At 33.4% G+C, this 26,342-nt stretch overlaps 3 protein-coding genes and 1 non-coding gene across 6 annotated transcripts; 1 reads left to right on the plus strand and 3 right to left on the minus strand.

The window, feature by feature from the left end:
• Positions 1-455: 455 nt before the first annotated feature.
• On the minus strand, positions 456-5,142 carry LOC142555430 (polyadenylate-binding protein-interacting protein 7-like). The gene is given in 7 exon segments (XM_075666287.1): positions 456-1,117; positions 1,233-1,357; positions 1,470-1,540; positions 1,645-2,077; positions 2,939-3,667; positions 3,669-3,876; positions 4,827-5,142. Coding segments are annotated over 6 exon segments (1,698 nt in total). The 5' UTR covers positions 3,720-3,876; positions 4,827-5,142; the 3' UTR covers positions 456-828.
• A 5,186-nt stretch (positions 5,143-10,328) lies between these two features.
• Positions 10,329-13,387, minus strand: LOC142555431 (G-protein coupled receptor 1). 2 transcript variants are annotated; one of them, XM_075666288.1, is made up of 9 exons: positions 13,115-13,387; positions 12,714-12,745; positions 12,430-12,599; positions 12,172-12,275; positions 11,831-11,932; positions 11,648-11,704; positions 11,049-11,192; positions 10,886-10,956; positions 10,329-10,625 (listed from the first exon to the last, which is right to left on the minus strand). In XM_075666288.1, the coding sequence occupies exons 1-9, from the start codon at positions 13,295-13,297 to the stop codon at positions 10,523-10,525; spliced, it is 966 nt and encodes a 321-aa protein (XP_075522403.1). In that variant the 5' UTR covers positions 13,298-13,387; the 3' UTR covers positions 10,329-10,522. The 2 variants fall into 2 exon arrangements, with proteins under 2 accessions (XP_075522403.1, XP_075522404.1); XM_075666289.1 differs by having other exon boundaries at positions 12,714-12,768; positions 13,115-13,231.
• An 87-nt stretch (positions 13,388-13,474) lies between these two features.
• TRNAS-GCU (transfer RNA serine (anticodon GCU)) lies at positions 13,475-13,556 on the plus strand. The gene has a single exon. It is a non-coding gene; the product is annotated as a tRNA-Ser (tRNA).
• A 4,468-nt stretch (positions 13,557-18,024) lies between these two features.
• Positions 18,025-26,342, minus strand: LOC142555432 (copper-transporting ATPase PAA2, chloroplastic). Of its 2 annotated transcripts, XM_075666291.1 has the most exons (18): positions 25,703-26,342; positions 24,691-24,768; positions 24,515-24,612; positions 24,266-24,319; positions 23,896-23,982; positions 23,282-23,446; positions 22,562-22,672; positions 22,032-22,100; positions 21,785-21,894; positions 21,330-21,435; positions 21,076-21,142; positions 20,416-20,495; positions 19,813-20,267; positions 19,334-19,508; positions 19,088-19,219; positions 18,745-18,895; positions 18,398-18,523; positions 18,025-18,283 (listed from the first exon to the last, which is right to left on the minus strand). In XM_075666291.1, exons 1-17 carry the CDS (start codon positions 26,310-26,312, stop codon positions 18,420-18,422), a joined length of 2,652 nt encoding a protein of 883 aa, XP_075522406.1. In that variant the 5' UTR covers positions 26,313-26,342; the 3' UTR covers positions 18,025-18,283; positions 18,398-18,419. The 2 variants fall into 2 exon arrangements, with proteins under 2 accessions (XP_075522406.1, XP_075522405.1); XM_075666290.1 differs by having other exon boundaries at positions 18,025-18,523.

The following is a 26,342-nucleotide window of genomic DNA, read 5'->3' on the forward strand; positions in this document are numbered from 1 at the left end:
TTGAATAATGGATCTAAAATGACATTCGTTTCGAGTTTATTTCAAATCCATCGTAATCAACGTTACATCATGAGAAAAGAATGAGAATTGATATTTATCTAACATAATTTTATTCAAATCATCAAATGAATTTGAAATTTATAACCTAAAATCATCCATCCTAACGCATTTTAAATCATACAGATTGACGAATTTAAGAAGATAAATTGCACATCCACTTATTTCAAATTACTTGAGACGTCGTTGGAATAGATAGTCACAGTTATACAACTTCGGTGGTAGATGTGACGGATTTCAAATACACCAAGATCTATCAACTTTAGAAACCGTGACCCTCGATTCCTTCCACGAATCAAATCCTTTTTTTCTAAATCTATCGAATCAAATGCAACCTCAATTCTTGGAGAAACAAAGAAGTAACTCTTATCTTCTTCTCCTGCCCGCAAATCAAGATCAACAAGACAAACAAATACAACTCTCCAACTGCTAGATGAATCTTGAACTTCATGTAAATAGAAGAAAACAGAGAGATGGCACAAAAAAATTACAAAGCCGATGAAAATCACAGGCATCTACAAAATCGTATTCTTGAATTCGGCCAACTACACAGTTAATGGTACAGGTATATCTGCCTCCCCCTACTCTTTCAAGATCCCTTCTTTTTGCATTTTTAACTTTCACCTTGCGCAGAATATTTACCCTACACCATTCTTTCCCCATTTACAGGTAAAACAAGTTTCTTCGCTTCTTTTTTCAGTTTTTTGCTCTTGCTGAGGATTTGTCGGTGAGCTTTTGTCAACTTAATAATCTACTACGCCTTTTCCTGATTCAGTATATGACAACTCGAAGGAGGCCTGGCTGTGGCTCAGAGTAATCGAGCCCCTCTTCCTCTAGCAGGTAGCGCTGAACAGCAGTGGGAAGTCGAGCAGGGGTTCTTGAACCCCTTGTGTGGTGACCTGTGCCAACGCATATATAAGCCAGCAAACACTGGCCTGCAGACCTGGCCGTGTTCTTCATTAGTGTGAGTTCCCGCTTGAGCACGTGAATGGCTTCACTTACATGTAGACCGTGTAGGTCGATCATTCGCTCTCTTCCATTGCTTTGAGCATCTGGATTCCTGTAAATAAATTGAAAGTGCAAAAATAGTTCAACCCAAAAGGGATTCACAAGAGTAGAAACAGTTGCCATAGAAGAAAAGCAAGGGGCCGCCTATGAGTCCACAACGCACGAACCTTTGACGATAAATAGATTCTTGAGCCTTTCCATGGGCTGTTTTCATGTGCATGTTATGCAACTGCCCTTTAATACTCAACTCCTTGGCCAAAGCCTTGTTACCAACTAGGTATGCCTGTCGTGCCTAATCTCACATGGTATATGCATTTTAGATAAAAACAAGCAAGGGAAGTGTGTTTTATTAATTATTCATCATTGGAAAGTCCACCCTTCAAGAAATCACTCAAAGAACATACCTGCTCGAAGTATGAATTACGTATGCGTGCATGATCACGAGCTTCCTCCCGAATTTCAGAATACATACTTGCTGCCATCTCAACAAAGTTAAAACATACATACACATGCACAAATAATTTTTCCATAATTAAAGTTTTAGAGAGCGATTTAAATATAGTGTCTCAAATATATTACCAACAGCATCTCCAGTTTCAAGCCAGACAGAAGATGCATGAGCAGATCCTCGATTTGGCAACCTGTCACCATAAATGCTTCTGCTTTGGCCACCATTATGTGAGCTTGCCAGTTGTGAACTTCTACTCGAACCAATGCTTGGGTGTGCAGAACCACTTCGTTCATACTTCCAGATGCTAGAATCTTGAGACGCCATTCTTCTTACAACAGAAGCAAAATCTGTGTCCCCTCTCGACGGAAAGGAGGAACTGGATTTGAATAGTAGTGAACTTTCCTTTTCCGAAGACCGATATGGATCCATCTCACTGCTAAATTTTGCCAAACCATTTTGACCATCTGCTGCAGAAAGAGCAGGAAAATCCAATGCATTTAGATTTGGAGCAGACAAGGCCTTTGGATTCAGAATCTGATTCAAGCCCCCATCAACCTGAAGCTGATACCACAAGTGCAGATACAGTGAAAGTTATAAGGTAATGCAAAGTCCTTTTTCACAGATTTCACTTAATACTTTCTTATACAAAGACGAAGGGAAATCTCATTTCTTCAAAAGCCTATGCTAAATCGTGGAACAAGTAACCAGCAAAAGTCGTGTTGAGATGTTTTGCTCAAGAACCGGGTTGCATGGACCAAACACAGAATACTTGATGCTTTCTCAGGTTCAAAATCTCACTAGTACAATACAATTCGAATACACTCAACCTACCAGTTCTACATCTATAGCACTTTATTTCATGAGATTTCCTTTGTACTCCGGAACTGGAAAATGAAACGAGTACAAATATAATTGGGTTACCTCAAACTCTGCCATAAATATTCAAATTCTCATCAATCAGGGACTAGAGAAACACCGACTCAAAGCATTATATGACATTATTAAGTAATAGACCACTTATCCTTGGTATTTATAGCATCTTGTCTTCGCATGTCAGTTGTATATCCAAAAGCAAAATATTAGAGCAAAATCAAGATATACCAATAGAACATTATTTAACACCCAATTCTAGTGGACACACTAATATTGATCCAACAGTTCCTTATGAAAATTGAGATAGCACCATGTTACAGCATAAGTTCGGAATTCATAACATCATAAGAGAACATTTAAGGGTGAATTATTTCTTTCCTACATAATTTCCATGGTTAAATTTGATGGATACGAGCCAAAATCAGATGCATGAGTGTGAATTTCTTTACAAAATAATCAACACCGTGTTAGAACTACAGAGGGCTTGCCAAGCTAGACATGAAATACAAACCAGAATTCATGCATCGATATGCGGAGGAAAAAGTCTACCTCGAGCTGAGTGAGTATCTCAATTGTCAGATTTAAGTCACCTCCGCTGGCAAAATACACCTCTCCGTGACTTTCTGCAGCAAAACCAGGAAATTGAGAAGCCAGAAATTCAAGTGGATTCACTTCCACATTATCCACCAATGGTTGATCATTTGACAAATCAGCTAAAAAACTGTGTCTTGAATTTCCATTATAAGGAGGTCCTTCTCTTGAAATAACCTGGTCATTGCTGACGTTTTGTTTGTCCCATGGTTTAGAAAGTGAAGGATGAAAACCAGTAGGAGATGGGTAATCCTCGTAGGAAGAGAGAGGATGCTTGAGCTTCTCGGTAAACCTATTGCCATGAATAGAATGGGGTGATAATCCCTTCTGCCCAGTCAAAATAAAGCTACTACCAGTCAAATCAGAATATCTCGACCCTTCATTAACATCAGTTGAGGATAAGATCGAAGGTGACAAGCTGTTGATATCTTGAATATCATCAATGCCCATACCCTTAAAGTCAAGAGTAATATCATCTGGAAGCTGGTGGCTCCAGTACCGCTGAGCTTCTTCGTCGGACTTATTTGAAACTGAGGATTCTGATCTATCTAACATAGCTTTTCCTGGTGAGGCTGCAGCGGAGGTGATATATTTTGATGAGGTATCTCCACTGCTACTGCCCACAGCAGGAGCCCTCAGAGCAAAAGGAACAAATTCGGCAGCATTGGGATTCAAAGTTGCTTTTGCTAGCACCAAGTTTTTTGTCACCGATGGAAGCTCCCTTATCCGGAAAGTTCATTATTTATTGAAATCTTAAATAGGTTATGGTTAGGAAAATAAAATGGTATTCGCGCGCAACAAAATTCTTTCTAAGGAATAATTGAAGCCATGTTATAATGTGTGTATCAGCCAAACCCTGAAGATGAATAGATACTTGCATATCAGAAATCCAACTGCTGTAAATACCGAGGCATTTTGCAATCATGAGAGGCTCTCATAGAAACAGAGAGTATACACTGAAGATAATTGTGATAAAAACAAAATTCCGAAACCTAGTGATTTTACAATAACGGGCCTCGGAAGAATTGTAGATTCAAGTAATGATTCGTACACGGAGTTATATTAAGGTCTAAAAACGTAACAATATTTTGTATTCACAAAGTAGAGTGTATTTTCTAAGACCCACATATTGTGAATTGTAAACAGCAACATAACATGCATCAAATCTAAACCCCAGTACAAAACAAAATCACCCACAATTATAAAAACCATTATTTGCGATCTTTCAGTGTAGGTTTTTCAAAATACTTCAGATATAGTTCGTAAACTATAACCTTCTCACAAAAAGTTTAAGGTATCTTCCGTTCATACCCCAACTCTCTCTATAGATAGACCAATGATCGGTTGCTCCCCTGAATAAAAGAACTTTAGTTTCAAGCCTTTGTTAAAAAACAATTGTGGGTTTCAAACACTCTCAATTCACTAAGTCAGCCCAGTCGTCAGGTGCTAAGTTGGAAACTACAAAAGCTTAAGGTCCGGAAAAAAGTTCTCTCGCGACAAGATCTGTGAAAAAAGCTCCACAAATACCAAGTTCTCAAATTTTAACAGTTCACTGTAAACAACAATTCGTCATCAGCAATAGCTATCAATACATTAAACCCGCTAATCAAAGAACTAAAGCTAAAAACTTAAGACAAATACTTTACCAAAATCTCAATATTCAGCAACCAAAATCAACACAAAGTTGAGAAAAGATAAAGAGACAAAAGGGAAAGACTTTAAACTTCAATCACACAAATTACCACACTAGATCTAAAATTTTATAACAGAAACTATACATGAATTTATTTTTTGAAAAAAAAAAGTCAAAGAAATAAGAAAAAAAATCTGGGTCATGTTGATATACCTTTACGAAGCCCTGTGGTAAAGGAAACCAAATCAAACACATCCATAAGCAGAGGAAAAAGATGGTATTCTAACAAAAGGTGGGATTTTGCTATATAAAAGGGTCCGAGTGTTGGTATGTATCAGTTTACCGATTAAGCCCACAAAAATGATATCTTGATTCTATTTCCTTCCAACTCTGGTGGGGATATTTGTTTCTTGATTTTGGAGTAAGGGGTGAGTTTTTTCCTTCTCTGCCTGATCTTTATCTCTATTTCAGGCTTTTCTTTTCTCTCTCTCTAGGCTTCTAATCTCTACTGGTTTCATATAATTATTTTCATCCTCCTTTCATTTTTTCCCTTTATTTGACACATAATTACTTATAAACCTTATTATTATTATTATTATTATTATTATTATTATTATTATTATTATTATTATTATTATTATTTAAGCTTTAATTGGGTTTATCGTAATTATATAATACCTAATTAACTTTCGAAATTACATTTTCCTCCCCTAATTTTTTATCAAACTTATATTTATACCCTCTAACTTAAAAAATTACATTCATCTCCCTAGTTAATTTTACAATTACACCTTAAATATGAGTATTCAAGAAATGAATCGGATTGGTTTTTTTGTATATTTAAATGGAAATTTAACATAAAATTAAAATAAAGCAAACAATAAAATAAAAATTCAAAGGTATAAATATATATTTTGGTTTGGTTTTCTCGATTTTAGTTTTAAAATACATTGGGTAAAATATAATACTTTGAGTTTTAACATTTATAACCAAAATAAAAATTTTAGTTTTGGTTTTATTTTATTTTGTATTAGTTTTTTTTAACTTTTTTCCTTAAATTATTTTTTAAATGTTCATACTATTTAATATTTGATAATGGTAAAGTATATACAAAACAATGTACTGATATACGTAATTTTTAAAGTTAACGAATGTAAATGTGATATTGATATAAATATTATGGATATATATATACATATATATGTATTTTCAAAATTAATTGAGTTTTTTTAATTAATAAAAAATTTAAAGAAGATATATGTAATTAATCCTATTATTAACTTGGATTTTCTCAATTCCACAATTCAAGAAATTGGATGATATTTATTAAGGCATAGTGTGGTACACATGATATGATAAACATGTGATATATAATATAAGGATAAGTTAAGGATAAATAAAATGCATGATATTATATTTAATGTTTGGTATGATTTTAATAAGAGTGATTAAATTTATATATTAGATTATAACGACAAAATTAAAATTATCATAATAAATTTTATAATTTCAAAGTTGTTGCTTGAGTTCATATTTTTTATCTGTTCATGCATCGATAGTGCTTGCATGATTTATTTATTTTTACCTAATTTTATATATTATATAATATGATAATTGAGCACTTGATTTTGTGAGTCAAGTCAGATATCAATTTTTAAGGTTAATCGGATGATACTAATAATTTTATTGAGATTTATAAAAATTATTTATATAATTATCTCGAATTCATTTATATAATTATCATATTATATAATATATATAAATAAATAAAAATATTTATTTGATTTTAATTTCTACCTACTATCATATATTTATAAAAAAATCATTTATAAATTGAGGGTAATTAAGTCATTTGTAGTATATTTTATCATTAAATTAAAATTATCACACCTAATAGAAGAGATATTTTATCTTTCTAAAAAATTATTTATCAAGGGATCATGGACTTTTTAAAAAGGTACCAAACATGGACCAAACATGGGATAAGGAGGATTATTTATCAATCTCTCTCTTATCTCATGTACCAAACTATGCCTAAATATATGATGTTTATAGTTTCACCATAAATTTGAGATGATTTTAAAAGAAAGCTTGGACCAAAGGGTATTTCTGTAAAATTAAATAAGGTTTCATCAAATTAGTTAGTAATTTGTACTCGAAACTAAAAGAATAGGTTTCTTGTGAAACGGTCTCACGAATCTTTATCTGTGAGACGAGTCAACCCTACTTATATTCACAATATAAAGTAATACTCTTAGCATAAAAAATAATATTTTTTCATGGATAACCAAATAAGAGATCTGTCTCACAAAATACGACTCGTGAGATCGTCTCACACAAGTTTTTGTAAAATTTAAAAATAATAATAATAATCGAATAGAAGATAGATATTATCTTGTCGATCACCAAATGAATTTTACAAAAATATCCCAATCAACAAAAAAATGATTTTTCCATTTGATTAAAAATCCGAATTTCTTTTTAAAATTAATTAATAATTTATTCGTAACTATCGCATCTCATCCGATTTTTAACATATTTAAATTTCAAATATTAATATTTTACATCATTATTTTTCTCGTAAAAATTATATTTCTTCCAAACCATAATTACAAATTATTGCAAAATAATCACAAGTGTATTCAATATAAGTTCGTTGTTTTGTATAAAAATTAATTAAACTCGAAATAATTACATACAAAAAACGAATGGTCTTTTGTGAGACGGTCTTACGAATCTTTATCTGTGAGACGGGTCAACACTATCGATATTCACAATAAAAAGTAATAATATTAGCATAAAAAGTAAAAATTTTCACGGATGACTCAAATAAGAGATCCGTCTCATAAAATACGACCCCTGAGACCGTCTCACACAAATATTTGCCCAAAAAAACCAACTATACAAACATACTATACAAATACAATAATACTAATATCTGATGAAACTTATTGAACTTTATAAAATGTAATAACGCGGTGAATTTATAATTTCAATACTGATGCTCAGAATGGTAGTAATTTATTTTTTTTAAAAAAATGAATAATATCGATTTATAACACTAAACAAATTTCTCTCATATATTTTTTTACACAAAAACTCTTTAAGATTGTCTTACGAATCAATTTTGTAATATGGATACTGTTTGTCAAGATTACTTTATATCCTCTTGATAACCCGGTATACCACACAGGCTTCTAATGAAGACCTAGAGACTTACGAGAGATGCCTCGGACTCGGTTTCTCGAGCGTGGCTAGGGCGTATGCCCATCTCTGGCCTGGTAGGTTGGCGTCAGTGGTTGAAGGAGCGGGTAAGAGGAGGATCTTTGCCATTGGTAATTACCTTAAGACTCCTCCGCCCAGTACATGATTGGGGTATGGAGGTATTACACCGCATATCACAAGACGGTACGTTTAACCAACAAGCTCCCATTATCCGTCTGTCTGTAGATGTATTTATTGGATATTGGATCCGTCGGGACTGGCGGGGCTCGAACCCCAGATCCAGCCTAACTAGTTAAAAAATTATTATTTTTTATTTTAAAAATATCGTTTTCATGGTAAGTATGAATCGAGTTGATTCGTCTCACGGATATAAATCGGTGAGATCGTCTCACACTAAACCAACTCCTTTTTATTATTATTATTCGTATCATTGACACTCTCATCTGTACTAAATATGGTTCTCACTTACATTTATATGATAATTTATAATATAATCCCTTTTGATGATTTTCCTTAATTCTTTAAACATATATATTACTATTAATATAGGAGAGACCTTAAGAAACCAACTTTTGGTTAAAACTATTTTCTTATTTCAAAATTTTTCCTTTCATGACATTTCGTGTTTTAAATTATTTTACCATTTGTTTGATGTAAATTTTATTCAGAAAAAAAGTATCAAAGAGAAAATCGCTTCGAAAGTTAAAAAGGACAAAAAATCGTTGTATGATGCCGACTAATATAAAAGACAAAAATTTGTGTGAGACGATCTCACGGATCATATTTTGTGAGACGGATCTCTTATTTGAGTCATCCATGAAAAAATATTACTTTTTATGCTAAAAGTATTATTTTTTATTGTGAATATCGGTATGGATGACCCTTCTCACAATAAATATTCGTGAAACCGTCTCACAAGAGACCTACTCAATTTATAAAAAAAAAACACAAAATTCATTCATGTCTCCTAAAAAATATTTAGGTATCAAGAATTACATAAATATTTGGTTTTAAATAAATCATTAAAAAAAATTATGTACACAGACAACACGTGCATCAATACGCTAGTACATAATACAAGAGTTTACAACATTTTTACTGTTCATTAAATTTTAATCCCGACAAATTTGTTCTTATATTTGTTGTGACTAAACTATATTTAAACTCATACGAATATATATTATAAAAGTCGCATTAATTTTAAGATAATCTCTTGGGGAAATTTTATTTGGCACGAAAAAAGATTATTTGATAATTAACATTTTATCCACAATTTGAATATTCTTTCAACATTTTATATTCATCTTTAAAAACATTAAAAAAAAAAAAAAAAACAATAAAGGGTCATTGGAATGCAAAAAAAAAAAAAAAAGACATCCTCACTCACATGTATTTTTTTGATAATGATTGTCCTAAACTGAAACTGTCACCTTGCAATCCCTGAAAGGTCACAATAGATTAAACATCATCTCAACACATGCTCGAGTAAATTATAGAGATTTTCCGATGTATTTAATAAAAAAAATAAAAAATTATGAAACAAAATAAGTATTTCATCCAATTTATTGACTCTCTACTAACATCAATAAATTAAAAAAATCCAACCATTCAATACTAAATTTATATGGCGGCTTACTTCCCTTTAATACATGTGAATGAAATTTACAAAACACACAAAAATGCAATAATCTTCGATGTTCGAAACTATGAGATTCAATATCTTTACATCATCTCACGTTTGATTGAAATTTTAAAGTAATGACGATCATCCCATCCAACGAGCAAAACGATACATAAAATTGGAGAGGTGGACCATACCATTGTATTTTAAGCCCTTTTTTTTCTTTTTTATTAAAAATTTTCACCTGATGAGAGGTTAGTGGGATCCTCGAGTAATTTTTAATCATTGAAGAGTCATCCATTTGACAATTCAACCATGTTGTATGTATGGATGCAAATTTCTCAATAAATTATTAAAAAATAACAATAATTTGTGGTGTGTATTCGACAAGGGTGAGCCCTCGTGTCCGATAAATTGCTTGAACCCGCAAGGTGTCGCACTCTAGGGAGCTGGCAAGCGAATTCAATATCTTAATGCATTATAATAATCGTCATTCAATGTTTCCTATGCCCGATAGGTAGCATATCATCTCATCTCTTTCCAACACAAATTTACCAACTGAACTGTAATGTGAATCCACAGCCGCTACTTTTTTGTGCAAGTGAGGTTCTATATTGATAAATTGACGAATGAGTACATGAATTATTAATATCAACCAAATCCATATGCATGAAGCAGAAACTAGGCTTTTTTCAATTGAATTAAAAAGTCTCCCGATACATTCAATCTTCCTTCCTAAAACTGAAACTTTGTTTTTCCTGATAACAGGGGTTTTGAGAGACCATTTCAAGAAATATAAGCTTTTCACAATTCAATCATCCGCATTGTTACAGAGGCCACTGGATAAAGGCTACACGGATAAAAACAACTCAAAGAACAGCTTAGTGTATTCAGATATTCATATAGATTAGTGTATTTCAATAGCTGGTCAATGCTTCACACTGATGATTCAAGCAACAAGAATACACTCTAGCTTGCAATATATTCTCCTCGGTCAATCTAAGTCAGTGATCGAACAGAATTTTACCTCTGATAAATGGGCGTCGAGGGAAACAATTAGATGTCACCGTTGGTCTTCGATTTTCAATGAAACCAGCTCACTGTCCAGTTGTTGGCCCCTTGGCTTCCAACTCTTCGGAAACCATCTTCTAAATCCATCTGGTAACCTGAAAAAATGCACAAGAACTACTTCATCTCCCAACACAATGTTCAAGCATTGTACCCTGGATGCATAAACATACAGCTAGGTGGGAGGGTGTACAGAATCACGTGATTAAAACAAATCTAATTCACTTAAAAGTTAAAACTGATCTATGGCTTTGTTTTTCCTTCCACGTGAGAATGTGATTTTGCGTGTCAAATGGAAATTTTGGAACGTATAGGATTAAATGAACAGGAGGAAATGGATGTCAGCCTTGTCACTTACAGATCCAATCTTTCGTAAATGGCCCTCCTCACTGACGAGTTGAGACCATATGCTATTGAGTTGAAGAGGCCCTTAAACAAATCACAAGAAGGACAAAGTTTCGTACTCGATAAGCCAACATAAAATTCATCTGAACACGAGCCTTTACAAATTGTAGACTTACCATAAGTGCTGACATGCCAACATCAAGAACTGACAGCCAAAAGATTTTATGACCTGGTTCAATGAAGTCGTGGATACGGTTAATTGTGCCAAAGAACCATGATCCTATGAGTATAAGTGGATAGTAACCCCATCGATTCAGCACCTGTTGAGGAGGGAGTGAATAAATAAGGAAGCATTCCACTGCTTTTTTCCAAGAGTTTGAAAATCCTTCGATGGGCTCAACGTTCCATAAATGTTTTCAAGAGTTGGAAATTGCAGCAGCATTACAGATATTACAGTATCATAAATTGGTCAACTTTAAATTTTTTACTGGAGACGAATGACAGACATCCTTAGGTAAAGAGGCACATTCAGTATGATTTCCTATTGTCTAGAGTTGTTCGAAACCAAGGAATAAAATAAGTGATTCAGCATCCTGATTTCTTCAGGGGATCATAATTGTATTCCAACCATGTCATTAATATCACTATTTAGGAAAATGGCCAAAAGTAGAGCAGCTAAACAGGCAAAACATGTAGTCAATTTCTTTCAATAGATGGGATTTTTCTTCCCTTGTTTCTGGATGATCCATTCATAGGAAGAAAAGAAAAAGGAAACCTTCATATCTGGCCGTGCATCTGATTGGTATGCCCATTCTGACATTCCAACCGCCATCTGGAACAAGATATTTCACATTAATGTGGAGTCCAACAAACAAAACACAATCCGAGAAGAACGTACAGACAAAACACAATCTAAGAAGAATGTACAAGTAAAAGAAAGACGCAGATGATTACATACACGAGTTGCGTTGTTTATCATGCGTATCACTTGAAAATAGGTGATGCCATTGAAAAGAATTGCGACCCACAGAGGAGCATAAAATGTTATAAAGTGAACCGCCTGCAGGAAAGAAAAAAGCATTGCAAACATGATTATTAATGAAGTGCAACCGAATGACTATGGTATCGTTTTGGCTTAGTTCACATTAAAAGGTAAAGAATTTAAATTCATAAACAGACATAATTAACAATAAAGAGTACATACTAAACCATAGGCTTCAATGCTTTTGATTAGCCAAAATCAGCCACAACTCTTTGTTAAATAGAAAAACAGAGCTGTAAAGCCATCTTTATACTTGCCTTTCCTGTACGCCCTGTTTGTGCCCAACACCATGCGCCTATACGACTTATATGACTGTGGTCATTTCCAATAGAGCGTATTACTGTCGTGACAACCGAGGTTCCTGAAAATTGGGTTTGGACATCCAATTAAGAACAGAAAAGCATTAAATTCCATCGAAGGGAGCATTAGATAGAAAATACTAACTAACGATGATGCAACGAACCAGTAAGGAGCATCTAAGAAAAAGCCAAATTAGGTTACCAAGAGAACATTACCCCACACATACAGATGAAACATTGGCTCCAAATCCTCCACATCAGTTTTATGTCTAACAACTGTTCGGTGTAGAGTAAATGCAATAGTAGTTGTCCATAGGAAAGAAGCCACACAGAAAAAGTGTGTTGTGTAGACTTGGACATAACAAAAGAGTCCTTTGGATGGATCCCTGAATACAACACGGCGTAATGGAAGAACATAAAAAAATGTAATTCGCCACTGCATAGAAATGACTCGAGATGAGAGCTGATCACATTCGATATCCACCAAGAAATGCACATACCCAATGATGCCGAAGAAACTGCAGAACATGTCCTGCATCACGAGTTAAGCAAGTCCTTCACAACGCGAGAATGAAGACAAATGTAGCAGGTGTCATGAACCCAATGAGAAAGTGCAAAAACGGAAACCCAAACAAATAAAGGGACTCATGGGAAATCACACAGAAGAATATGATGATCAATTTGATGTATTTGCAGGCCAAAATCTTAGACAAAAATAAGGACAATCATTTTAACTTCGGAGATCAGCGAATTCAATCACAACGGAACGATCACTTTCAGTTAGACACCATATTAATCCAACCGAAAACCACTTTCCCCTGATAGTGTAACTAAAATCAAACGAAAATCAGTAAAAATACCTTCTTCTTCTTATTTTTTTTGCAAAAAGGAGAACACTCACCGAAAGTGCGAGGAAGAAAACAAGCTTGAAAGAGAACTTGCGGAGCTCTTTAAATAGTAAATAACAGAGAACTATGAATCCGGAGCCGATTAGCGATAGACTGGAGGCGCCGGAGTTGATCGCCGATAGAATTCCTCGTTCCGTCACCGTCAAGTTCCCCATAATTGCCTGTACGGTGGCCATTTCAGTCAGTATTTTCCCTTTCTTCGATCAGTGTTATCTTAATCCATAAGTTTCAGAATTTTGAAATCCAGCTCCAGCAAGCCAAAGAAAACAAAGGGGAAAAAGAACCTATTTGGCTGCAAAAGTTTACAAGATTTAAAATTATATATATTATGTATACCTTTGTCTCACAAACAAGTCGCTTTGGCCGAGTGGTTAAGGCGTGTGCCTGCTAAGTACATGGGGTTTCCCCGCGAGAGTTCGAATCTCTCAGGCGACGAGCTTTTTAATTAATTTTAATTTTAAATATTATATATATATTAGATGGTTTACGCAATATACTTAGGTCGAATTTAAATTTTTATTTCGCATTCAATATATTTTATCAATTATTATTTATAATAATACAACTTTTATAAATAATCTGTGTTAAATAGTGACAGGAGTGTGATTATTAGATTAACATTGAACCGATTTTCTAAAATCATATTATTCGAACTTTTTCTGAAAACCAAATCGATCGAAAAAATTGGTTATTGTGGTCGGTAACATCCAAACTCTTTTATCTTTTTTTAAAAATCAAATTTTTATTAAAAAATGTAATAGAAAAATTGAATCAAATAAATCTTAATTTTATTTAAAATATATATTTTATTTATAATTCTATTCTCCTAATAAAATTTTGTAATATTTATATATTTATAATATTATTATAAAATTCTGGTTAACTGAAGTTTTATATTAAAAATTGAAACTAGACCGAACAAACAATAATATAAAAAACAAAAACCGAATTTCAGAATAAACCGAATCGGTTTTCAAATTAATTCAGTTTGGTCTGTTATTTTGGTTGAAATCGACATCTTATTCACTCAAATTGTAATCGATGTATGTTCTTTAGCTTGTTGATGTGTGTTTTTTTATTTTTAAATTTTTTTCTTCATCCTCTGATTACATATGCAGAAAAATTCAATTATCCAAAAAATTTCCACCAACAAAGAATTTTTTTCAAACCTCATAATTATTCAAAAACTTTGTTATTCTAACTAAAAAAAATCGCAACACAATCACAAGAATAATTATAATATCAATGATTATCAAATGTTTCAATTAATTGATTATTAATCTCAAAATTCAATAATATATTTTTAAGAAAAAAATCTAAACACGGAAATTTATATACATCGTAAGTCAATATTATCGCAATTCAGATAATCATAAATAAATATTCGACATAATTCTAGTGTTGTCGAAATTTACCTCAAATCACATAAGTTCAGAATCTGGGAAATTAACCAATATACGAGAATGAAATATAATTTATATTGTTATTCTATTTTAATTTTTTAACATGAGGCTGAAAAAAACTAAAACTAAGTATTTTTTTTTAACAAACAAAATAAGTGGGGAGGGAGCCTACCTTAGCCTAAAAGTGGCTCCACCTCTGCTAGCAAGTAGCAAGCTGCGTATTAGAGATTTTATGTGACAAGGATTCCCACGAGGAGGACTTCCACATAGCCCGACGGAGGAAGTTGAATTGTAGTAAGCTCAAGATGTGCATTCCATTTGCTATGAAAATTGACAATCCCGCATAAGATATATTTCATTGATATTCATCTACTGCTAAGCTTTTATGGAATTAGATTAGATGATCCAAAAAGTTATAACTCATGAATTGAAAAATAGTATTGGAAGAGGGAACCAAGACGATCAAGTTCATTATCTAAATTGAAATACACGCATAACTTTTGTATTACATGAAGACGAGTAACTTGGGGGAAGTTTATGACACTGTGTGTAATATGGATTTGGATCATCTGCTATGATCGAAAACACAGCACTGATGTTGTGGTCTTTTTACACGAGATGATCAACTGATTATCTCGTATTGTCTGACAATTTTTAAAATTCATCTGACATTGTGTGAGGTGATCATTTCATATAAAAAATGCACAATATTAAATGATGTGTTTTAACTACAACAGATGATTCAAACCTATGTAGTAACATCCACCCTTCATTGGGCATAAGTACGGGGATACCCAATGAAGGGTCCAGATACATCGTGTGAAATGCACTTGGTGGATCATGGACTTTCCCAGTAAGTTGCACCATACGAGCAATTTAACCTCAATTTGGATGTAATTTCTTAAATCTAATTATCAATTTAATGGATGGAACTAGAAGACCTTACACGACGGGAGTTGGGAATCTTGTGTTTCTTGTGTTAGTCTCACGTGCGGTAATTTGAGATAATAAATATGAAATAAAGAATAAACTGGAACATTGAGATTTACGTGGAAAACCCCTAAAAATTAATAGGATAAAAACCACGGGTAAGATGAAAAGAATTTCACTATAATATTTTATGGTGTACAACAACTCACCGTGTTTCCAAAGAGAACACACACCCTCTTAATACATGAAAACAAACATCTCACAAATATTATAGAGCTAAGCACTCAAATACTATAAGATTTGAGAAAACTCGAAGAAGTGATGATATCAGAATGAGAGGAAGGAAGCTCTATTCATAGAGTTCATTGTCAGTGTGAATATGCATATGAACACACATATTCTTATTTTCAACAAAACTCAACGCATTGTCCCTGCCATCAATCATTTATTCAATTCAATTTCTCGACATACATTTAATTCATTTTGCCGACATCTCGGAGAACATAACTCTTGCTATCTTATAAATTTTATAAGGTGTGGGGTTGCAATTATCGGAAATCGGAGTGATAATAAATGATAAATGTATATGTCATTCATTATGAGTTTAAGAAAAAAATTCAAATGGTGGTTAAAAGGTGTTGGTGTTGAATCCTTGTCTGTTTTTTTTTTTTTTTTTTTAATCACAATGGGATGGAACATTTTAGTTTAACATGAGATCGAACTCATGATTTTTTTTTAAATCAGGATATGTTTATGCCATAAAATTAAATCATTAGGGGTGTCGGCATCGTTGACTTTTCTCGTTCACTTTTTGGAGTGCAAAGGTGTAAAATTGTCAAATAAATTATTTAAAAAACCTTACAAACAAAAGAAAATTTTATTTCTGCATCATATAATGGTCAACAAACATCGAGTTTATTCTAATTCTAGCCTCTGGTGTATAATATATTCATGCACACTGCAGACATAATATTCAATGTGTTGCAATTCTAATGTCCGATAATGATATTCAATTAGTTGATTTGATTTTTTTTAGGCAAAAACTTGTGTGAAACGATATCACATGTCGTATTTTGTGAGATGGATAATTTATTTGGATCATCCATAAAAAAAATATTACTTTTTATTGTGAATATCGATAAGACTGACCCGTCTCACAGATAAAAATTCGTGAAATCATCTCACAAGAGTTCTACTCTTTTTTTATTCTGAATTTATTTATCTTAATAATTTTTTTTTTAATAAATATCCAAATGCACGCCATCAAATAAGATTTGAGATACAGCTTGATAAATTTTGATCATAAGAAAGCCATATTAAAAAGTGCGACCATATATATCATATGGGAAATACATGTGCCTGACATTAATTTTGTACATAGTTGAAATAAATTTTTTCTGGTCCTTATGCTTTATTCTTTAAGCTCTGTATGGTAGATGTGATGGAATAAGTAAATCATTAATAATTAGAATGATTAAAAAATGAGATATATAGATTAATAGTATGATGAGATAAATAACATGATGTTTGGTATTATTTTAAAATGATGGATTAATTTTGTAAATTTTATTGTAATTGCCAAAATGCCCCAAGTGTTAACTAAAAATATATTTTTAAAATAATTGGATAGATAATTAAATATTTATAATTATAATTTACATTTATTAAAATTAATTTAAATATATTTATTAGAAATAAATTTGTAAATATGCATTTATTTTAATAATTAAAATAGCAATAATATTTAGAATGTTAATGTTAAATAAAGTTTAGTAATAACCACAATATTATTGTTTTTTAAAATAATTATAAATATTTTTAAAATAATTTGATAGATAATTAAATATTTATAATTTTAATTTACATTTATTAAAATTAATTTAAATATATTTATTAGAAATATATTTGAAAATATTACGAGAATCATTAAACAAAATAAATTAAAATCTAATAAATATTTATTTTAATAAAAAAATAAATTAATAAGATTAGAAATTTATAAAAATTTAATTTAAAATAGATTTGCATTAAAATTTATTTTCTTTGAACTGATTGAAAATAATAAAAATATATGAAATTAATTTATAAAATAATTAAATAAAAAATTAAATATTATATTAATTATTAAATTTTCACAAATTTTAATTTTCATAAGACAATTCAAGGGTATTATAGTCAATATACAATTTTATCATTATCACTATTCAAGAATTATATATTGTCACACCAGAGATATTTAATCACACAAATAACATAAATAGTGAAGGCTTTCAATCATAATCAAGGATCTCCATGTTAAATTAAAAATGACCCAAACATGAAATAAATGATGATTATTTAATAATCATTCTCTTATCATGGTTACCAAACATAACCTAACAGATTACGTAATTGAAATAATCATTAGTACAAAATATCACACACAACAGAGCAGGGGATTTCATTCCACCAGATGAGGTTAGGAGACTGTTGACCAGATTAATTTTGCATCGTGTTTGCAAGTGATTATTTGAAGTTCTTCACAACTTCTACGTATAATTTACAAAAACTTCGATGATCTTGAAAAAGACTTGAAATAAACTCTTACAAACTCTTCCTTATTTTGTCGAAGTTGCTTTGACCGATAGTTTATTGATTTTCAGAAAACATAAGGATAATTTGCAGAATATTAAAGTATACAATTGTTTACAGTTGAAAAAATTTATTTGACAAAAGTACAACACTGAACGTTCTTCTTATGAAAAGAAATCATCAATGTGGAAGAAAATATCACCTCGATTCTTCTAAATATTTGGTACAGCTTGGCTTACAAGTGCAGATGTCTCGGATCTGTGCAACAATGAGATGGTGAAAAGTTCCAATACCCATTCCATGGTTTTCCATAATTCATTACCGGTATGGAATTTAAGAAATGAATTTCAAATCAAAGAAGCTCCAACTCACCTGTTCTTGTTTTTATTTGGTATTAATTGTTGTAGTGGCTCTTTTCCGTCTTCCTCCGAGGGCTCTGTATCTGCAGTAGTAGTGAGTTGCTGACAACAAACATTGAGCTCAAAGCCATCATCCCCCCTGCCAGAACCAAACATTTTATAATAAAATATTCGACTTCAAATGTGAAACGGGAAAGCCAAGTATTCCTAGGCCTCTAAAGAAATATAGTAAACATCGGTGTCAGAGAATAACTGGTGCATCGTTGTAAATGGGGTATTTGCTTGGTAGGAAAGCTTAGAAACAAAGATATGCTTAGCTATGTAGTACCTGAAGATAGAAACAGAATAGAAAGCACTCACCGGAAAGAGAAGGCGTCATTGCAAAATCAAAATGGGGAAGTAGTATTCCCGATGCCATAGGAATCGCAATAACATTATATGCAACTGCCCAAGTCAGATTTTGACGCACTTTTGCCATTGTTGCTCTGGCAAGATCAACCGCTTCTACTACCTGCCACAGAAGCGGAAGCAAAACATTACTCAGTACTAAGTAAAATATACGACACCACAGTGAAAAGTACAATACGTGGACACTTTTTAAAATACAGGAACGAACTACCTTATAACTGAAAATCCAATTTCTCAGTACTGCTGGCATATTTGATAACATCATAAACTTTTTCCTTTTCAATAAAATGCATACCTGTGAAAGTCTATTTCCCAGTAGTACAATAGACGCTGCATTTGATGCAGCATTTTCTTGACCATCAATTTGCAAAGCAATCCCAACATCAGCAAGTGCAAGAGAAGGGGCGTCATTAATACCATCGCCAACCTTTAAAAGTGTAAGTTCGTTTAGGAGTTCTAGTTTTTCAAATATATAGTAATTAATTCATTACTCACAAAGTACACATGGTTAGCCAATAAAATACTTGAAGTTTATAATTACCACAGCAACACGATGGCCAGATGCTTGAAGGCTAGAAATAACATCAGATTTTTGCCGTGGTGTTAAAGAACCGTTTACAAATTTATCTTCTATTCCAACTGTCTTTGCTACAGATGCAACTGCCTCTTCCCTGTCCCCTGACAAAATAACTGTACGAATTCCCTTCTTCTGAAGCCTTTCGATAATTAAATGGAAAAAATAATGAGAATATATATTGGTAAATGTAAGCCAGGAGCAGGTTCAAATTGGAAAAATTATAAGAATATAAAAGAGAATACAGTAGAAAAATCTATTTTGGTAAATGTAAGCCTGAAGCAGGTTCATAATTTCCAATTTCAATATATCTTATAAGGCATAAGCAAAGGAATTATGTTTATTGCTAGAAATAATAATTAAAAACATTAACATTGTTCTATAACATTTCCAAGGCTTGGGATGTTCCTATAGGCGTGCCATATCAGTTAATAAAATGAACTTACCTAGATATAGTTGATGTAGCATCATGACGCACGTTGTCAGATATTCCTATAGCACCAATTACACCTTCTCCCTCCCTACCGACATAAACAATTGTTCTTGAATGATTAGATGATGATAAATTCGCCGATGTTTGCTGTGTCACAGACTGCTCGAGTCTCTCTAGGTCTGAGAGGCTTGTTCTCTGTTGAAAACGGTCGTGCACCCAACTTAATTTGCCAACTGCCACTAAAAGCCCATTCACTTCAGCCATGGTTCCAGAGCCCGGTTCAGCTAGTTGACCAGTAGTGCTAGGAACATTCAAATTTAATGATTTGGCTTTAGCTACAATAGCGTTTGCAAGTGGATGAGAGGCTGTTTTTTCCACTGCAGCAGCAATTTGAAGTATTTCTGATTCATCTTGACCCAGACATGCAACAGCTGCCACAGCAGGTTTTCCTTCAGTGAGAGTTCCTGTCTGAAAATTTACAAAAGAAAATGTGATGGCATATTTATTTTGTTCCTATCTTATCCTTTTCATATGAATGGATATGGATGGAACGTTGTGTTACACTTGAAAAGTTAAGTCTAAAGCAGAAGATTAAGCAGGGTATTTGCATACGTACTTTATCCAAAGTAATGTAATCTATGCCTGCCAAGCGTTCCAACACATCTCCTCCTCTGATGAGAAGTCCTTGTTTTGCTCCTGATGTCAATGAAAAAGTAAGGGAAAATAAAGCTTCTAGAATACAAGACCTACAGTATCACAGCAGGAGTTTCCAACCACCACAATATCAATAATTGAAAAACACACGAAAGTACATGGTGTATTGTCTGATGGTGCCTAAGGTTGATGTACTATAAAAACTTGCACGGTTTTCCGAGTATATATTGCACTTGCTACATTCAAAATTTCTTGAAGTTGATTAACATAGTCATCCATCAAGTGATGGGCTTACCGAATCTTTCATACTGAACTTCACGGAGATGTGCATTTTTTTTCAAATGAAGGATTTTTTTTACTAAACTTTACACTGTGTTGATTACAAATCCCATCTTGATTGTGATTAACGTATGCACCAGTGGCAAACATTGAGCCTAAGGACGGAAGATAAATTCTTCAAATTGGTAGAATCTGACTAAATTATGGGAACTAATAGGATGAATAATCATTCTCGTAGATCCAACCAAATTGCCAATACTAAATAACCTACATTATCAGCAACTATAATCAATTTACTACAGGAGGAAGAGTTCCCAAATTTGAAATACATCTAAAACTGTACCAAGGGAGGTTCCAACTAGAATTGCTGTTGGTGTTGCGAGACCTAAAGCACATGGACACGAAACAACCTGGAAAAGAAAATAAAACGAGTCACATAAAGGTCGACTAATAGGAATACAAGATCTCCTGACATGCAACTCTAGTTTACAAATGAAAAAAATTATGTGTAACAGGAATATCACAGAGGATGAATTAATTTCATATTAAATTTAAATAAATCAAATTAAATTTAAATAAATCCACATAATCACACACCAAAACATCTACAGCCAGCTTCATGCTCAAAAGCAGAGAGTTTCCATCTGGCCCAGCTATATCATTAAGCAACACATCTGGAAATACATGTGTTCCAATGTAGTACCTGAAAGGAAAAAAGCAGCAGGTGTCAAGCACATGATGGATATAAACACACCACCAGTAATATCATGTCAAAATACCACTCATCTTTCTATAAAATAAAAGAAACAAAAAGTCAAGTGAATTATGTACTGGCAAGTGATCAATGATTCTCAGTTAGAAGAGGGCTGCGGAAGATGAATTCAAGAACTAACTTTAACATCACATATGCATGATCTTTGTAAAATAAAAGATTCTTTACTGTAGTTTAATTCATAATTAAGTTAAATCTCCTCTTCCATATGTAGCATCAACTAGAGTCACTTTTATGCATTCATAATCTTGTGAATACAAGTGTAGATTCATAGAGTTACCAAAAAGCAAATGTGGCTGCAGATAATGTCATGACACTGTAGACAAATGGGCCAGCAATTGAATCTGCAAGCCTTTGGATGGGTGCTTCGCGTCCTTGAGCTTCCTCTACCTTAAAGACAATTGCAGAAAAGTCTCAAGACAAGGTTGATAAATATACTTTTTTAAAGGACAGAGATTTCACTAAAAACAAAAGGCACACACAAAAGCATACACATGCAGAGAGAGAGAGAGGGGGAGAGAGAGGACCATGTTAACAATCTTGGAGATTGTTGAATTTGATCCTGTGGAAGAGGCCTCTATCCTTAAAGGACCATCCTGAAAACGTTAGTGGAAAGAAATTAAACAATAAAATTAAGAACGGGCAGACATTTTATAAAACATGCATTAAAAAATTCATCTTCATCAACGCCAGGGTCTTCATGATGATACAGCTGACAGAGCTGTTCTATGAATGAACCACACATCCCACATAATTCTGCTCCAAATTTATGTTAACTATGTAAATATATCATTTTTAAAGACTTAATGAAGCATAAAAGCCATACACAAAAAGAGTTAAATAAAGAGACTGCAGAATGAATCGAACTACAAATTTAACTTAGAACAGTGTGAGCTAATCGACCTTTACAGTATTCATTCAGTAGTAGTATGCGTCTACCGTAGAAAATTCCAAATATGAAGCAGAGATAGCAAACAAATTCTAAAAAGCCATGTGAAATAGTAAGAAAAATAGAAAGAACATAAATTGCTAAAAATATTTTCATAACATATCATACCCAATTAATTGTCCCTGATGAAACAGAAAGGCCTTTCTCTTTGAATACAGGAAGAGATTCACCAGTAAGCATTGATTCATCCACTACACTTCGACCTGCAAGCACTTTTCCCTGCAAGGCAGAATAATGTTCATTCAATCATTAATTAGGCATTTTTTTCATTCCTTCAACCAAAATGATAGTAGATCAAGGCATAAAAACAAAACAATAAATGGTAAACTAGTATCTCCTTCAATAAGTTATCTTTCAGAGAATGACCCTACACCGCTAATTTGACATTTGTCATTTTAATGAATTTTTTCTTCTGTTTTAGTATTTTATTTTTATATTTTCTGGGTTTGATTGGGGGAGCTGCATCAAAAATATTATCAGCAGAAATTAATCTGCTCTTGATGAACACAACAAAAATCGTCATCTATGTTATCACCACTGCATTTCATTTTCATTTTTTTTTCTTTTAATACAATGTGGGTGGGGGGATTTTTGTCTAACCAACAACCCAGACAAGTGGGACTCTAACCCAAAAACTCTTGGTTCTTGGGGCCTTGCCCTTGCCACTAGACGAAGGGATCCTTGGCATGCACTTAATTTTCTAATATATAAATAATGGTGTGGATACAAACAGTCTTATCCAAGCATTATAGAGTCGCAGCATCAATGGGAAAAAATTTCCTTGACATGGCTCAAAAATGCTGAAAGGTTCTATAGAAAGTTGCTCACGTCTACAGGAATTGTTTCTCCAGGTAAGACCAAGATTGAATCTCCAACTCGAATATCATCGGTGGGAACTTCAATGCTCATTGCATCAGAACAGAGAACAGTGTCAGCAGAAATATCACTTCCAAAGGGAGTAATTACGAGCCTTGATTTAGTTGATATAAGTGACTGCAGCATGAACAATTAGCGGTTACTGAGATATTGTCCAGATAACAAAAAGAGTATGCGACAAGTAGCAAGTATAACCACATGTTCCACCTCAAGTTATATACACATTTTTGTAATAGTAGTTCGGATAGAAATTATGAAACCTATGAATTTAGTTTCTCATTGAGACTCACAACCACTAAAACAGTGTTCATAAAGTGAATATTCATCCAACCAAGAAGTGGCATGAACGGATTATCTAGAAAATTTGTCTTCCAAATTTTCAAATGATAATAAATGAATTTAGAAAAGAATATGGTGTAACATCCAAAATTATTGAAACAGGCTTTCTACTAGCGTGCGATGTGTCAGATATATTATGCATCCAAGTCAGTGATATTGCTCCACGTGTTGGGGATGAGACATGGTTTCCACAAAACCCGAAAAAAGATAGAGCATATGAAACAAACCAGAAGCTCATTCATGTCACTGGATGCTTTGATCCTTGCTCTTTCTTCTAGTGAACGGCCCAATAAGATAAAACCAAGAAGCATGACCTGCATGCTAAAAATTTACTTTCAGTTCACTTGCTAAAAAAAAACACTAGGTCGCGAGCAGATATGAACGTGTTAAAAATGACTAAGAATCTTGATAATGCACAAGTTACACATTCAGACAACCTTTCCACACATGTCTACAGAAGCAGCAAAAGTAGATGTTCCAACTTATATTTCATTATTTATCAAGCGAAGAATCAAAAGCAAAAACAAATCAAGATTGTGTGTATGACGAGAAAAAAGGATAAGCTGGGAAAACATATTAAGTTATGGCAAACCATACAGGTTCATCGAAAAACGCTGCATTCCATTGAAGTTCAGGGTTCAGGAGCGACACCTATAAAGTGGAAAACATATCAGTGATTTAAAGCTATAAGCCTGTAAACAAATGACTACTCATTTGATGCACATTACAAAAAGTAACTAAAAATTAATGAGTTCAAATCATTTTGAAACTTGGTAAGATGAATAATCCAGAATCAACCATGCCCACAGCAGACAACGCGAACAAGCAGGCATGCAGCTGTCTTACCGCACTTATGGCAAATGCAGCAATTGATCCAAAGCCAACAAGAGAGTTCATATTGGGTGAACCCTTTCTGAATGCCCTTAATCCATCCAAAAGTAAGTCTGGACCATGATTTAATGAGTTGTGTCAATGGTGATAATTAAATATAAACAAAAACCAAGCTAGTAACAGAGACTCACCTCGTCCAGGTCCCAAGAGAGATCCCAAAGCCAAACCACCTTTCACATATGAATTGTGTAGAGCATCAAAGATTGATCCTATAGAAGAAAATAACTCCGTTAATTTACCAGCAGTTGTGGATTTGCAAATACTTACTTGGGAACATGATTGAACATACTCTCATAAGTACATCGCCTTAGTAATACAATAGGCAGACTAAATATTTGAACACCGACGGTTAATCTTATATAAGTTAATTCAGGTTTTTTTAATTATTTAAGTTAATTTAGGTTTTTTTTACTAGAAGTTAATTTAGGTTTTAATTCAATTAATTCGTGTAAAAAGTTTATAATATAATTGTTTGAAAGTAAAACATTGGCGTGTAATAAGAATAAAACTATAAAATTTAGTATTTGTAGCCCAAAAAATATGATCCAATCAAAAATATCTAAAAATTCGATCCAATAATAAAGCCCTGCTAAAATAAAAACAGTTTTTAGATTGCGCGCCACAACACCTACATTTTCCAGCCGTCTCAAGCAGGTGTCCTTTTGCCCTTCTTCATTCTCCTCTATTTTCTTTCTTTTTCTACTATTTTGCACGTGCCACCATTGAAACTCTCTCAAACCATAGATAATTTTCACACTTTAAACCAATAGCTAATTTTACATTGCTTTCAAAATATGGAGGCCAATTCAAAAAAATTTATAAATTTTAACTAAAGAGTCTTGCCGCCACTGATTCTTACAACGATAATTGAACTTAAACCATTTTATTAACCATTTCCAGAACTGAAAATTTCCTGAACATAAAAACTGAAGTCTACCGTACATTAGCATCACAGATACTAGATAGAACAATTATCGAAAAAATTGAGAAAAAGTGTTGAACTTAATTTCTAAAGGGCAATTTAATCACATATTGATGCGGAAAGGTATCACCTTTAAGTTTGAGCCACACATCCATGGAAAATAAGTAGTAAATTGCGCAACAGCAGTCGTGAAAAGCTGAAAAGAAATTCTAAAATCTCACCATGGGCTATATGGATGCCGACGGAATGCAAGATGTGTGATGCGTGAGAACCACAACAGAGCGCAACCAAAGTCCAAGCAAACGCCACCCGATTCCTACTCTTAACGAGCAACTCTTCCTTTTTATCCACAGAATCCCTCCACTTCCGCACCTTGGCCTCCACCCCCATCCCCGATAATCTTCGACGCGCCTCAAATCCACTCTCCGACACTCTTTTCGCCAATTCCTCCGCCACGCTGGAGAATTCATGTTCAAAATCTTCCTTCAGCTTGATCGCGGCCGTCTCGGTCAGCATGTTCACCACGACCGAGTCAACACGCTCGTCGGCGGAAATGATTGACTTGACGCGAGTCGCACAAGCGCCACACATCATTCCAGCTACATCCAGCAGGACCGTTGATTGTGATTCTTCTCGAGCCGAATTCTCTTGCAGCCGGAGCTCACTAGGCGCTTCAAATTCCACAGCTTTAGAGGAAATGCGGCTGCATTTACGGATTCTAGGCAGATGTTGAGGTGATTGGAAGCTCCGCCAGTTGTGGAGGCGAGGCGAAAACTCATGGCGGCGGTAGGCTGGGGAGAGAGATAAACGGAGAAGAGTCGCTGCGGACATATGGCTGTTCAGATAGGGGAAGTCTAAAAC

Source organism: Primulina tabacum, chromosome 9 (assembly GCF_025594145.1).
Source record: "Primulina tabacum isolate GXHZ01 chromosome 9, ASM2559414v2, whole genome shotgun sequence".
Classification (NCBI taxonomy): Eukaryota; Viridiplantae; Streptophyta; class Magnoliopsida; order Lamiales; family Gesneriaceae; genus Primulina; species Primulina tabacum.

What these genes read in the sequence shown, in the direction of transcription:
- LOC142555431 (XM_075666288.1), bottom strand. Translation starts at nt 13,297, where the DNA reads ATGGCCACCGTACAGGCAATTATGGGGAACTTGACGGTGACGGAACGA. An exon ending in TGATAAACAACGCAACTCGT is followed by an intron (nt 11,705 to 11,830) that starts GTATGTAATCAT and finishes ATCTTGTTCCAG; the next exon opens with ATGGCGGTTGGAATGTCAGA. An exon ending in ATGCACGGCCAGATATGAAG is followed by an intron (nt 11,193 to 11,647) that starts GTTTCCTTTTTC and finishes CCTCCTCAACAG; the next exon opens with GTGCTGAATCGATGGGGTTA.
- LOC142555432 (XM_075666291.1), bottom strand. Translation starts at nt 26,312, where the DNA reads ATGTCCGCAGCGACTCTTCTCCGTTTATCTCTCTCCCCAGCCTACCGC. An exon ending in GTGACATGAATGAGCTTCTG is followed by an intron (nt 23,447 to 23,895) that starts GTTTGTTTCATA and finishes TTCATGCTGCAG; the next exon opens with TCACTTATATCAACTAAATC. An exon ending in TGGGAAATAGACTTTCACAG is followed by an intron (nt 18,896 to 19,087) that starts GTATGCATTTTA and finishes CTTCTGTGGCAG; the next exon opens with GTAGTAGAAGCGGTTGATCT.